General features: G+C 33.8%; 1 protein-coding gene across 1 annotated transcript; it reads right to left on the bottom strand.

Annotated features, from left to right (window-relative positions):
* Nucleotides 1–4715: 4715 nt before the first annotated feature.
* On the bottom strand, nucleotides 4716–12754 carry RpS6 (ribosomal protein S6). The gene is made up of 6 exons (XM_088272587.1): nucleotides 12708–12754; nucleotides 12221–12425; nucleotides 8714–8859; nucleotides 7047–7208; nucleotides 5618–5764; nucleotides 4716–4870 (listed from the first exon to the last, which is right to left on the bottom strand). Exons 1-6 carry the CDS (start codon nucleotides 12711–12713, stop codon nucleotides 4778–4780), a joined length of 759 nt encoding a protein of 252 aa, XP_088128713.1. The 5' UTR covers nucleotides 12714–12754; the 3' UTR covers nucleotides 4716–4777.
* Nucleotides 12755–13896: the final 1142 nt, after the last annotated feature.

Here is a 13896-nt window from a genome sequence, read left to right as displayed (position 1 = left end):
AGTTAGGGGAAGGAGGGGTTAGTGAAGGGGGCGGAGTTTAAAAATAAAGGAAAAATAGAAAGCAAAGGTGAAGAATTTTGAAAGAATATATTATTTATTAAATTATTTTTAGAATTTACGTTGTTTTATTTATAAATTTTGTAAATAATTCATAATTTGGCCTTTATATGGTACGAAGTGTAATAATTTTAGTTTATGAGACTGGAATGATTGATTTGTATCTATAATAATTTTTTTATTTATTTTCTTTAAACCCTTATCCGCACCCCGTGGTACATAGGACACTGCATCATATGAACGCAGTGTTATCTTGATCGTTAACAAAAGAAGGAAAGGTGATCAGACTTCCGCTTCAGGTACCAGTCCAGGGTAGTATTGAATAAATATTAGAGTGAAAATATCACTTATAATTATTTGACCCCCCTTCCTGGGAATCAAACCCGGGACCTCCAGAACTAAAATAATAAATGATAAATTTAAAATTAAAATTAAATGAAAATAAATAAATGAAAACTTCATCAAAACTTCTAACCCGACTTCTTACCTATGCTCGAATATTCAAATTAACACGAACTTGGTGATTTATTTCGTTCTTGCGTATAATGAAATAGGGTTTTTTTGTTTTCTAATAACTGGTAATTTCCTTCATAGCACCCTTTTCCGCTATGATACCATCCTCGATCCCGCCAGTACTGAAGCATGTATTTCGATGGTTTGCAATTTTTTCCCTCCATAAATTGCTTCATTTCAGAAAAGTTTTCAAATTATTTTAATCAAATTACACCTATTTTGGGATATTATGACTACGTGTTCTGACGTAATAACATCATTCACAGTGGAGCTGCTTGTATTTTTTGTTTTGTAGATTTGTGCGTATTTTTTTCAAATACACAAAACTTTGCATTATAAATAGAATGTTAATAAATTAGTAATCATTACCGGCATCATTACCTTAGATAAGTAGGTACCTACTTATACCGACATGACAGCGCTCCACAACCGTTGCCTGTTCGATAAATTACTGTAAAAAAGTACAAATTCGCGGGAAAGTGGGTTCATAAATCGAACGATAGTTTTCCACGCGGGCAGCTCACTTCCGGTCACAGGAACTGCTACACAAATCAACTGCCTTCGTGGGGAGTCTTTAAAACCCAGTAGACCAGTGTTTAATGTACCTACTTAGGTACTTAGGATCGCGAGCATGATCTCTTTAACCGACAAAGCGAAGGTCATAGAAATTCGTCCAAAGATCGCTAGGGTTCACTTTCTTGGCGACGGAAGTGGAGAACGGCGGACGCTCTCGATTATAAATGAATTACGCGGCATTTTGAACGTAATTTCATATATTGTAGATTTACCCCTAAGTAGTCAAATAAGTATAGCTGTACCGCCAAACTGATAGAGGACCAGCTTGGTCACAGCGTGACAGATAGTATTGTCACATATTTTTATATATTTTTACGCCATTTATGATCATCCAATACATTTATACACATAGAAAGATTCGTGGATCCAATTAAAACAAGATGGCTGGTGTATTTTTGTCAAAAATAGAATAGAGGTCGCGAAATTATTGCATACGATAGTGAATGATTAATTCACCAGTAAGGTAACAGACTCCTTGTCCCGGTAGAGACGTGGCATCCGAAGATCTTGGGTTTGAGTTATAGAATAAGAAGTTTGGAGAGGGACTCACGGCGTTATAATTTAAATTAAACAATATTGTTTGATTTTATATTTTACATAAATATATACACACAATTCTTTTCCGTCTTGTTCCTCATTACTGAGGGTAATACCCTTGCGGAAACGATTATCATTATTTTTTTTTTGAATTTCCTAACGTCCAAGTGACTCTGAAATCTAACTACGGCTTATGCAACACCGTTTATCATGTCCCTACTCAGGCTTCAACTTTATAAGTTTCATAGCCTATGCCTGCTTGTGAGTGGATTTACTCTTTAAGTTTAAAGTTACTATAATTTCATGTAATTCATGAGTGAAAATTCTAGGCAAAAACACTCGCCATCTCGCTAGAGGCATGAGTTTATACATTTCATTGATTCTAAGTTAGCAGTGAAGTTACGTAGGTGTATGATTTTGATTCTTGATTTTACTCAGGTAGTGAATTTACTTGTTTATTCTTATATCTATGTATGTACATACTTACATATCTATAAAATACTTACATTGCGCCTAGGAAGGCAACACGCTTAACTTAATATTACACTTAACTATCTTATGATTAAATAGTGTCTGTGTGCGGGCGGCTGGAATAGACCAGACGCATGAAACCATTAAATAGCTGCCAACCGATCAATTTTAGTACCGCAAAGAATGTTTTTTCAGTGCATGTTTTGTTGTAATAAATAGTAATTTTGTAATAAACAATAATGGGAAAAAAATATATTTTAAAACCACTAAAAATGGAAGAAATAAAATGCAGATAGAAATAGAACCAAATACAATGTTTGGACTGTACGTAACTTCAATCTGCAAAAAGTTTAACCATTATATTTTTTTAACATTTATTATAAAAACAAAATTAGCCGGTTGCAAATTCTACCACGAACATTCGCTTATACTTATTTTTGCTTATACTTAAAATAAGTAAAAACAGGCAACATTTGGATTGGATTTGGTTTAGGTAAAACGTTAACACTTATCCTGGTTTAGTGTAGTGATTCCCCAACCCTAACCTAAGGAATTTTCTACTAACTTACCCAGAAAATTACATTACCTGCTGAAGAAAAAGGGTAGGTACTTTTACAGTGCCTCCTTAATGCTATCGCAAATATGTAAGTGTTGCAAAATTAATGCAGAACCATTAGTGAAATGCTTTTCATTTAATTATTCATCCATAAGTTTCCACGAGTCTTCTTATTATTAAATACATTACTTTTAGGATAATATATCCTCACATCCTCTTCCTGTTGCCTCCATAGTCACAGCATACGAATTCTTCAAATTTATGGTATTTTTTTAGTGAAATTAATCACGGAATTTTGTAAAGACAAATTAAATTGAGGGGTCCAAGAATTATATATATTAAATAAAAATATGGAAATATGTATATAATTTTGGTTGGTTGGAAGATGTTGCTTTTTAGCAATAAGCCCGCCAATGTACTTTTTTCCGTACATTAAGTTTAAATAAATAAATAAATAATTCAGTGAAGAAAAAATTTCGATGGAGATCAAAAACTATAAAAATATATGACATAATAAATTTAAGTATTATAAATTGGTAATCTTTTATAGAGTTATTACAAGTTACATGTATATACAGTAAACCCCCCTATAACGTTGAGATAGGCACCGCGTTATTGGAGGGAACTTTATATGGGTTTAATGTTTTAAATTGATTTTTTTTTACATTTTAACCAGCTGAAATGACTCATTAAATTAAAATACACTTTAAAAACATTAATAACTCACGTAAAGTTCCCTCCGATAATGCAGTACCTATCTCAACATTATAAGGGGGTTTACTGCTATACATTTTGTATTACTAGATAACCATGATGTAACAATATGCATATGAAATTAATGGATCAGACGAAAAAGTAAAATACTCCCCTTCCTCTGAATTCAACCGGCAGTTGAATGGAAAGAGTGGGAGAGTCATTTCTAGTATCTTCATCGTATACATCGACAGTTTACCTGCATTCACCGTGTATATTATGTTCATACATATTATACTGTACATTAACTGAACACTTTGTAACATTTATTATCTATCGTGTGACAAGCGAGATGAAGGAAAATATTTAACTTGAAAAGATTGCAAGCCTTTAAGGTGGAGACTGACCGGAGCATACCGTCGTTACATCGCTCGCGGCGAGCAACTACTGTGTACTAACTGCCTGAATGCTCGCATCGTTACGTGTTACGTTACGACGTAATGCTCCGGTTAGTCTCCACCTTTAGAGGACTTTACTTAATAATTTTGACTTAATAAATGTTCTAACCGTAGAACAAAACATTTTTTGAGCAAGTGCAATGTCACCCATCTTCTCACCAATTGAAAAATAAATTCAAGAAATAACTATTTTGTAGAAATAATAAAAAGAAATAATTATTAAATAATTATTTTAATTGATCTGGGTGTTTGTGATGTGTTTTTCACATTTACCTTCCCTATTCTAAGTATCCTCCCTGTTTACAAAAGTTTTGAAAAGTAGAGTCTGTAGGTTAATCCCTTTCTCTCCTCTCTCTCACTATCCCATCAACACAATAGTTTACGTAAAAAAATGACTTGAGAAAAAAAAGCATTTTTAAATATTGTGTAAGTAGAAATTCACGTTAGTCGAAATCAAGTAAGTAGAGGACTTACTGTACAATGTTACTTTGCAATTTCAGAAACAAACTTTAGATCATCGTCCACCGATCATGGTATCCATAAGTAATAACTCAAGATGAAATGGATAACTATGCTGTATCTGAGAATTTTGTATCAATATTTGTTTTTCTTTAATATCGGAATTGATAACAAATTTCCTGTAATTATTAAAAACAAGATTGGGACACTGTTTAAATTTGGTTCATGCAGCAAAATACGTGTTTTCTTTGCAAAAACAATTGAATTATGGTTATTCCAGTTTGATTCTGGCTGTAAAATTAGCGCCCAAAATCAAAGCAATTTGTTTTACAAACAGACATTACATCACAATATAGCACAGAACGTAGTTTAGGTGTAAAAATAAAAGATCAGGCATGATGTTTTTGTTAATTTTTTTGTTTTATTTTTCTGTAAACATTAGTGTAAAGTGTGCCTATCACTTGACGGAGGGGGCACTGGCGACAGAGCTCTTCGACTCGCGGAGAGACGCAGAGCGACGTCGCTGTTTCAGTTGCTGTTGACGCTTGGCCTGTAACAAAATCAACATATTAGTTCCATTTCAAGCCATCGTAGGAATTGACGACATGTTAAATTATTTTGTAGCGACAAACAATATCACAAGTTCACTGGAGAATCGTGTGGGGTAAGAATGTGCCATTAATCTAACAGTTTAATTCATACATTGCACTTGATTTAGTGCAAATGCGTGGTTAAACTGTAACATCGTTAATTAGCCGACCAAATTTAATGTAATTTTTTATCCAAAATTACAGATTTTTTTTATCACATTCTCTATTACAAAACCAACTCTCATAAAACAACTTAATTTGATGATGCCGTCGTAAAAATTGGCGAAAGTTGTGTTTTTTTCCAATTTCTACTATTTTTTGACAGGCTGTACCAAAGGTGGGATACATAGTGGCTAACAAAAGCTGTGTGTCCAAATGACTGAATCAGCAGTTACTATGATTTGTTTGTGAGCTCATATAGTTACATCGTCAGACTGGGGCGACGGTTAGACAATTAGACTATGCCTAATCTGCCTCGAGAAGCATAAAAAATGTGGCCGCCAATATGTGTTTATTAAATTTGTATTTGGATAAGGATTAGAAGAACACCCTGCCTATCCTACTTTGCAGTCGTGTAATCATGTTAAATCTATACCAGTACTCTGTCGGCTAATCCAGCGCATAAGACAGTACACATTCAGTCGGAGGGGCAATTGGGAGCATTGGAGAATGTACACGCCCTTTAAGCAAGTAAATAAATAAGTTACCTTAGCTTCCTTGGTCCTCTTGGCGATCAGTTTGACGTATTCAGCGTGAGACTCCTTGCGGTGCTGGGCGCGCTTCTTCTTCAGGGCGAGACGGTGACGCTTGCGCTGGAGCACCACGGGGGTCACCAGGCGCTGGATCTTGGGAGCCTGCCAATCAGAATAACACCCGTTATCTACCGATTCAACTCCTTTTCATCCAACTCATATCCATGGTCATTATACAGACAAATAACTATTCAATATCAACCACTGATTGAACTAAAATAATATAGGATTTCTTCAAGAATCACCAAAAACTCAAACTCTATATTTATTGGGTTAAAATAAATATTATATTATTAACACATTGTTGTCGGGCAGTTTTTTCATCAATCCTGACATCAATTTGCTGCCCGACCCTCCAAATACTCATCACAAGTAACCACAAACCCAATTCAAATCTGTACAAAAAAATTGTCATCACTCTCGCTTTAATAAAAGTAAGCACATAGAGCTCTTATAAGTGTCTCCCGCTTTCTACCTACAGTATGTACAATATACTTTTAAGCTTTTCCCGCGGAAAATGGTTTCAATGTTCAAATAAAATTTTGTTTAGCAATTAAAAAAATATATTTTATGCAAACTTATTGTAAATAAAAATTTATAGGCCTCAAAAAATATCACACTATCAATGTATTTGAAAGTGTGGGGTAAGCGAGAGCCATTTAATCTAGCAGCTGATGTTTAGATATTAAGGCAAATATACCTTAATCCTTTACTAATATTAACTGCAACATTTTTTTTTAAATTGATCAAGATATCCTAATTTATCATCTAGAATGCAAGAGGTATGGAAAGCATTGCTTCTCAAAGGTGCAGAAAATTTAAGTAATTTTCTGAAATGGTAAAAAAAAAATCTAGCATATTTCATAACAAATAATTCAAGCAGGATAGTAATAAATATTCCTCTCTAAATTTTTATTCTTACACAGGTAATGCACTAACAGTAAAAAAAAATATGGCCACCATATTACCAGCCATTGTAAAGGGCTGCAATATTTATTTTTTCTTTGGCATTGTGTAACTATTTAATAGATTTTATTTTTACAAAATGTTTGCGGAGGGTTTTTTCATAAACCCCAATCCTAAATATTATACTAATTTTGGTCATATACTAACCACAAGTAACCGCAAACCCAACTCCGATCTAAACAATGTTTTTTGGTATCTCGCGCTGTACCAAAAGTGAGCAAATAGAAAGCTTATAAGCGTCTACCGCTCTTTATCAACAGTATGTTGAAGACGCTTTTAAGCGTTACCAGCAAACAATTTGTTAATACTAATAAAAAGTGCTAAAATTACTACTAATATGATGCAACAGTCAGATGTGAATGCACCTATCGCAACACCCCAATAAACATGGGCGCAGAGAACAAAAGGGTGGATTTACCTTAAACCTCTTGGGCTTGCCCTCCTTGACGGGCAGTGCCCTCTTGATGACGTACCGCCGGACGTCGTCCTCCTTGGACAGGTTGAAGAGCTTGCGGATGCGCGAGGCCCTCTTGGGCCCGAGGCGGCGAGGTACAGTGCTGTCCGTGAGACCGGGAATCTCCTGCAATTGCATTAACAACTTGTATTTCTAACCTTTTTTTATTTCATTAATTGATTCGGCAGTCACTTTGTGCTAAAATCTATCCATTTTTAATTAATGTTTTACTTGGTAAATACCACTATTTCTTAAAATCTACTGTGACACGTGTTTCGATGCATTCCGTATCATTTTGCATCACATACGGTGTTTGAAAATGATGCGGAATGCATCGAAACACGTGTCACAGTAGATTTTAAGAAATAGTACTTTTTTATTATTAAGAGGTCAAGGGATCTTGCATCCCTTGTGTCACTGCGACCATGTTAGGTCTATTGCGACCTCACTCTATGTCATACCTCACTCTTAAGACCTACGTGAGTTGTGTAACTCATGACCTGTCTTGGTGTTAGGACTTTCACATTCTCGGAGTCCAATATTTCTAACCATACGGGTGAACTTTATTTAGTCAAGTTCATTCAATAACTAATATTTCAACTTACATAGAAATTGAAGGATATTCTTCACATATTTTTGCCTAATTTTACAGTTTGACTATTTTGAAACAGATCTCATTCACCAATTTAGGAAAATATGAAATTAGAATATAAAAAAATTGCAATAAATATGACAGCAATATTTTAATAAACAACCTACATTTCAAAAAAATATATAAAATAATAATAAAACAGTACAGGATAACTTTTTAGAATTCGTCTCCTAACTGCACCCAATGATGGAAAGGGCACTAAATTGTAATGATACCAGGCCATTGCAACATTAAATAAATATTGAGTGAAAAGCCACTTTGTTCCCCCTGGCAATCGAACCCAGGACCATGGCGTGGTAGCTAAACGTGCTAACCACTACACTACGTGAGGGGATAGTTTTTAATTCACTCTTGTATTAAATAATGACCGCATCATATCCAACAAGTAATGTTTTCAATTAATATCTTTCATACTTATAGCATTTACGTTGTGGTCAGTCATTTTTTACAAAATGTTAATTATTGTAGTATATACAGGTGTCTCATAATCCAACGTATTCCTTTCAAGGGGTGTTAGGTCAGCTTATGACTTACCAAAAAATGAAATTATTAGGAATTCCGATGTGAAGAATTGCTTTGTTTTAGTAAAGTGAAAAGTGTTTATGTTGAATTAAATTATTTTTCAGTTTTATTGTGAAACATAAATTAGAATCCTAAAATATGAAAAAATTAAAAAGTGGCACTCAAAAACTAATCTAAGGCGTAGATGTTCTGAAAATTCATAAAAGTTGAAATAACTGGAAAACTAAGGCACTTTTACTGAGTCATATTTTCATTTTTTGATGAGTCATAAGCTGGCCTAACACCCCTTGGAAGGAATACGTTGGATTATGGGACACTCTGTATTTAAAATGGAGTATAAAAATTTCCAACTATAAACGATCACTCCAGTCTTTGTCTCATTATCTCTGTTGGCTTTGATTTTTCTGTATCATCTAATATATTTTCTGTACGAATAATATGAAAATAGAAATGTTACCTGGTCACCCTTGCGTACAACGACGAGGGCCAACACAGACAGATTGGCGTCCACTATACATCCCCTCACGGACTTGCGCTTGCGCTCTCCGGTGCGGCGGGGCCTGTAGCACGAGTGCCCTTTGGCCAGCAGCAGGCGCACGCGCACTGCAAGGACAATATCATCGCTCGTTATAGACACATTGTGCGCTTCATCATTCAGAGATATCGCTCACTCCTTTCAAGAACGTCATAAATCAAAAAACTTGATTTTTCAGGAGAACGTTTTTAAAGTTTAAAAATATAATACAATGTATTAAAAATAAATATCAAGCCACTTATTGAACTTTTTACTGTGCAATAGATCTTTCTACGTAAAACCTGAAGGTTTTTTCTCCATTTGAAAAATATTTAGTATGTTTAAAAAAATAATTAAATAATACCTTTTTTTCAAAATGCAAAAACTACACTTTCTGCCCTGTAGGTGAATATAAAGTTAAAAATATGCGGCTTTTGCTGGGATATAGTAAATTTTCTGGGCATTCCGAAAATATGCCCAACTGAAAATTGATGATTTTCGATTTATGACATTCTTGAAAGGAGTGAGCGATATGCGTTATTACAACCACAAAAAAAAAACAGAGAGCTAGTCTCTCATTAGTAGTGAAGTGACAATATATTTCGAGAAATATATTATTACAGCAAATACATTCGTCAATAACAGGAAAATACACCTGGGTCTTGAATCTCTTGAGTACTCTATACCGTATTTTATGGACTATAAGACACACCTAATTTTTTTGGCAATTAAAAAAAACAATTTTAGATTTTTTTATATTAGATTCCAAAGCCAGCCTGATATTTTTTTTTTAAATTGGAGCTTTCGAGGAATCCCTATCGGAGTTCACCTCGGAAAACATTGCATTACACAATTGCAGTGTGTTTTTGTGTAATACAAATGCACATGTGATGTGTGGCGAACTACATTTTTTTATGATATGATTCCAATCACTAAAATGTTGCCAGATATACTTTTCAAGCGGCATCGAAAATATGACAATTTTTAAGACTGGCGGAAATTTAACACTGGATTTTTTCATATTAATTTTGGGTATATGACACACCTGAATTTTTTTAAGAAAAAAATTGCATCTTATACTTCGTAAAATACGGTGATAGTTCTATCCTGCTTAGTCCGGTATCATCAATAAGTCAATACATCGACTGTACTTTTTTTTTAAAAGGATTTTTTTTGCAAAACTTCTATTTTAGATGCTTGTATGCAGGTAGGATAGTAAGGATAGGGAAGGTAAATGTGAAAAATACATTAACACCCAGACCAATTGAAAAGAAATGTTTCTTGAATTCATTTTGCAATTGGCGGGAATCGAACCCGCAACACCAGTTTCGCAGTCGAGCGTCTAACCAAATACGCCACGGCGGCTGTCAATTCAGCGGTGTGTATTGAAATAGGTTATTTAACAGCAGTCATATATCTAACGGTGGGAACTGACCGGAGCCATTTTGTTGAAACGCAACACGTTACGATGCGAGCATTCGTATAGTCAGTACAGGGAGCCGAGCGCTCCATCCATAGTTTCGGATGCTCGCTGCGAACGATGTTACGACGTTAAGTTAAGACAAGATGCTTCGGTCAGTCCCTACCATAAGCCAAATCTCATGGATCTAATAATAATTCACTGCGCTCCGTAGGAATATTCCGATAATTTTGGACACAAAACGTGGCCATATTAGGAGTTGATAATAATACAATAAACTAATATATCGAAAAAATCCACAATAGGTAACAATCAACGATGACACTACTTGAATGAGACACTACACAGTAATATTGACAATACACGGAAATGAATTGCATAAACCTATGTAAAAAAAAATTGTAATGAATATTTTCAAAACTATAGTACTTTCTGTTATATCAATAAAAACCACAAAAAATCAGATTAGGAATTCATAGTTCACGATAAAAATATAAAAAATTTAAATTAATTATAAATTCAAAGCCTTATTCCTTCAAGCAATATATTTTTCTTTTTTAGTTATGCGCAGTGTAATCTGTTATTTTAATTTAGATTTGAAAGTTTATATATTTATTATAATTGAATTTGTATAAAAGTGCATGGCATAATATATCATAAATAAGAAAAAAAGTAAAGAAGCCCTTAAAAGTATATTTTGTGAAAATGGTGCTATATAAATTAGTCTATTGTAATAAGTATCGTATATAAACCATGTGGTAAAGGCAACATTGCGTTTATATGATGCAGTGCCCTATGCACCATTGGGGTGCGGATAAGGGTTTGAAGAAGAATATAAACCTAATAATTTATCGTTAATTTTATCTTCAAAAAACATAGTATACTTATTGAAGAAAAAATCTACCTTCTTCTCCCGCTTATCATGGTACAGCCCAATTTTATAACGTTCCAATATTTAATATAAATAATGTGTTCATACTTATATAGGAACTTTAATACTGATCACTAGATCAGAGGTTCCCAAACTCTTTATCTCGTAGACCCCTTGCCTTACCTGATATTGATTTTTATCAAATTCATTAACTTCAAATGTATTTTTGACAGCCGGTATATGTAGTGTTACTCACTTTGAACCACACATCGCTCACTCCTTTCAAGAACGTCATAAATCAAAAAACTAGATTTTTCAGGAGAACGTTTTTAAAGTTTAAAAATATAACACAATGTATTAAAAACAAATATCAAGCCACTGATTGAGCTTACTACTGTGCAACAGATCTTTTTAGGTAAAACCTGAAGGTTTTTTCTCCATTTGAAAAATATTTAGTTTATTTAAAATAATAATTTAACAATAGCTTTTCTTCAAAATACAAAAACAACACTTTCTGCCCTGTAGCGGGTAAATATTAAGTAAAAAATATGCCTCTTTTGCTGGGATATAGTACATTTTCTGGGCATTCCGAAAACATGCACAACTCAAAATTGTCGATTTTTGATTTATGACGTTCTTGAAAGGAGTGAGCGACATGTTAGGTTTTATACATTTATATTTTAAATTCAAATTAAAACATAGATCCCTTGCAAGTTGTCATAGACCCCTGGGGGTCGATATAGACCACTTTGGGAATCACTGCACTAGATCATCGTAATTTGATAATAATAATGATTACCGTGCCACAGAAAAAATACATAGGTACTTAATGTTTCAATCGTGTATTTTATAAAAACAATTTTGCCTGCATAAGATTTTTTTAATTATATACCAGGTCACTATCTGAATAAGAATTATTGCTATTGTCACATTTTTTTAGCACTACAATGATAAGATTAACAAAAATATATATTTTAATTACTTGTGGTCAACACCAGCTAAAGTGTAAGTGAAAGCTTGGACGTAACCAACATAATCGTGGTACTATCTTCAGTAGGCATACTAAAACGTTTCACTGTTTTAAAATTGACAAACACTAAGAAGAGTGGAATAATTTAAAACTATTGCACATATTGAATATTTCTTAAGTTTTACTGACCGGTCGAGAGGACTCCCTGCTTCATGGGAAATCCTTGCTTGTCATTTCCACCAGAAATACGGAGAACATAGTTCTTCCATTCATCACCAAGAGCATCGGCCTGGATTTCAGCTCCAAGACGCTTCTCATAGAAGATACGAAGCTTGTGTTCATCGACCACTTCAAAAAGTTTTTGACAACCCGTTGCCGGGTATGAAACGTTGAGCTAAAATGAATAATAGAGTAACAATTAGAACATATCCGCATCAACATGTACCGACTTACAACTTAATATCACAAAAATAACAGTGACATCGGCCTCATGTCACTTCTAACCACAATATAGGAGAACACTCCACAACTTCATCGACGTATACAAAAGCCATCGGAACACGAAAAAAAAACTTATCACTCAATTTAGGCCGTCGATGATTCTCGGGAAATACTCGATGAATTATTTAAACTATAACTGCTGTATTTCTTTGAAATAATCCCAAATTCAAAATACCTTCATGTCTGCGACGGCCGATTCAGATGGTCAGACATGTAAAAGAGTGTGTTCGCGCCGGTTACGGAAAAAGTGTTTATAGAAAACGTTCGTAATTGTATCACATTCATTTTACAAAATAGTACCTACTTTAAAAATTATTTTAAACTGGTTTCACAAAATATTTCGATAAAATTAAGAACAGAATCAGAGACGGAACTGCAACATTATTTTATTCCAAACTTTGAGGAAATCTTTACTGTATTCATTATACGCAATGAAAAACGTATACATAATCCTTTTTTATATTTTACATTGTTATGTAAAAGAGGTAAGATGAAATCAAAGTATGAAAATTAAAATTAGTTTCCTATCGTTATGGAATTTATGGTAAAACTAGAGGATTTATTCAATTTCTGGGAAAATAGAAGAGGGTGTACGCTTGACGACGAATAACCAAAAAATGATATCATTGAACCAACCATAATTTGTGCCTATATGTCTATAAAATCAAAAAATACCTCTGTACATTGTAATAAACTATGATCACCTGTTAAAATTTCAAAACACATATTTTACAAACCTCTATATAGGTTGGTATTCAATATAAGTTTTGTACTGACATTTCTTCCTGGAAGTGTATTTTATACGTATAAAAAAACAATAACTTCGAACCTATTTCCACTTTTATGTTATATGATTAGTGATCAGATTTCTTCATTCCGTCATCAGTCTGATGACATGTATACATTGCTTCGCATTTACCTGTGCAAATTAGCGATCAGAAAAATGCTTTTTAGCCGGGTTTATAATTGCAAGGTAAAACTACTACTACTCCATTTAGGGGTAGACAGAGAGAATGAAATGCTACACTCTTCTGTCCTGACATACACTCCTAGCTTCCTTTGCATCCACACATCTAGTCATACATGCCCTGCGGTCACGTAGGCTTTTGACATCACCAGATTTTAGGTTTTGATTGATCTGGTTGAACCGAGTCTTTTTTGGCCGTCCTCATTCTGTTCTCCCGTTCATATATGCCAAATATACTTTATTAGTCATTCTCTCACCATCCATTCGCTCCACATGTTTATACCACCTTAAAGAACTTTTCTTAATCTTTTCAATCATCCCTAATTCAGCCTTACATTACTTTCTTATATCTTCATTTTTAATTCTGTCATACAATGATTTTCCACACATTCGTCTG

The sequence above is a fragment of the Brachycentrus maculatus genome, unplaced genomic scaffold (genome assembly GCF_059751285.1).
Source record: "Brachycentrus maculatus isolate JH-2025_06_01 unplaced genomic scaffold, ASM5975128v1 h1tg000511l, whole genome shotgun sequence".
Lineage (NCBI taxonomy): Eukaryota > Metazoa > Arthropoda > Insecta > Trichoptera > Brachycentridae > Brachycentrus > Brachycentrus maculatus.
The sequence above is the reverse complement of the archived record's forward strand: the minus strand, read 5'-3'. Positions and strand labels throughout refer to the sequence as shown.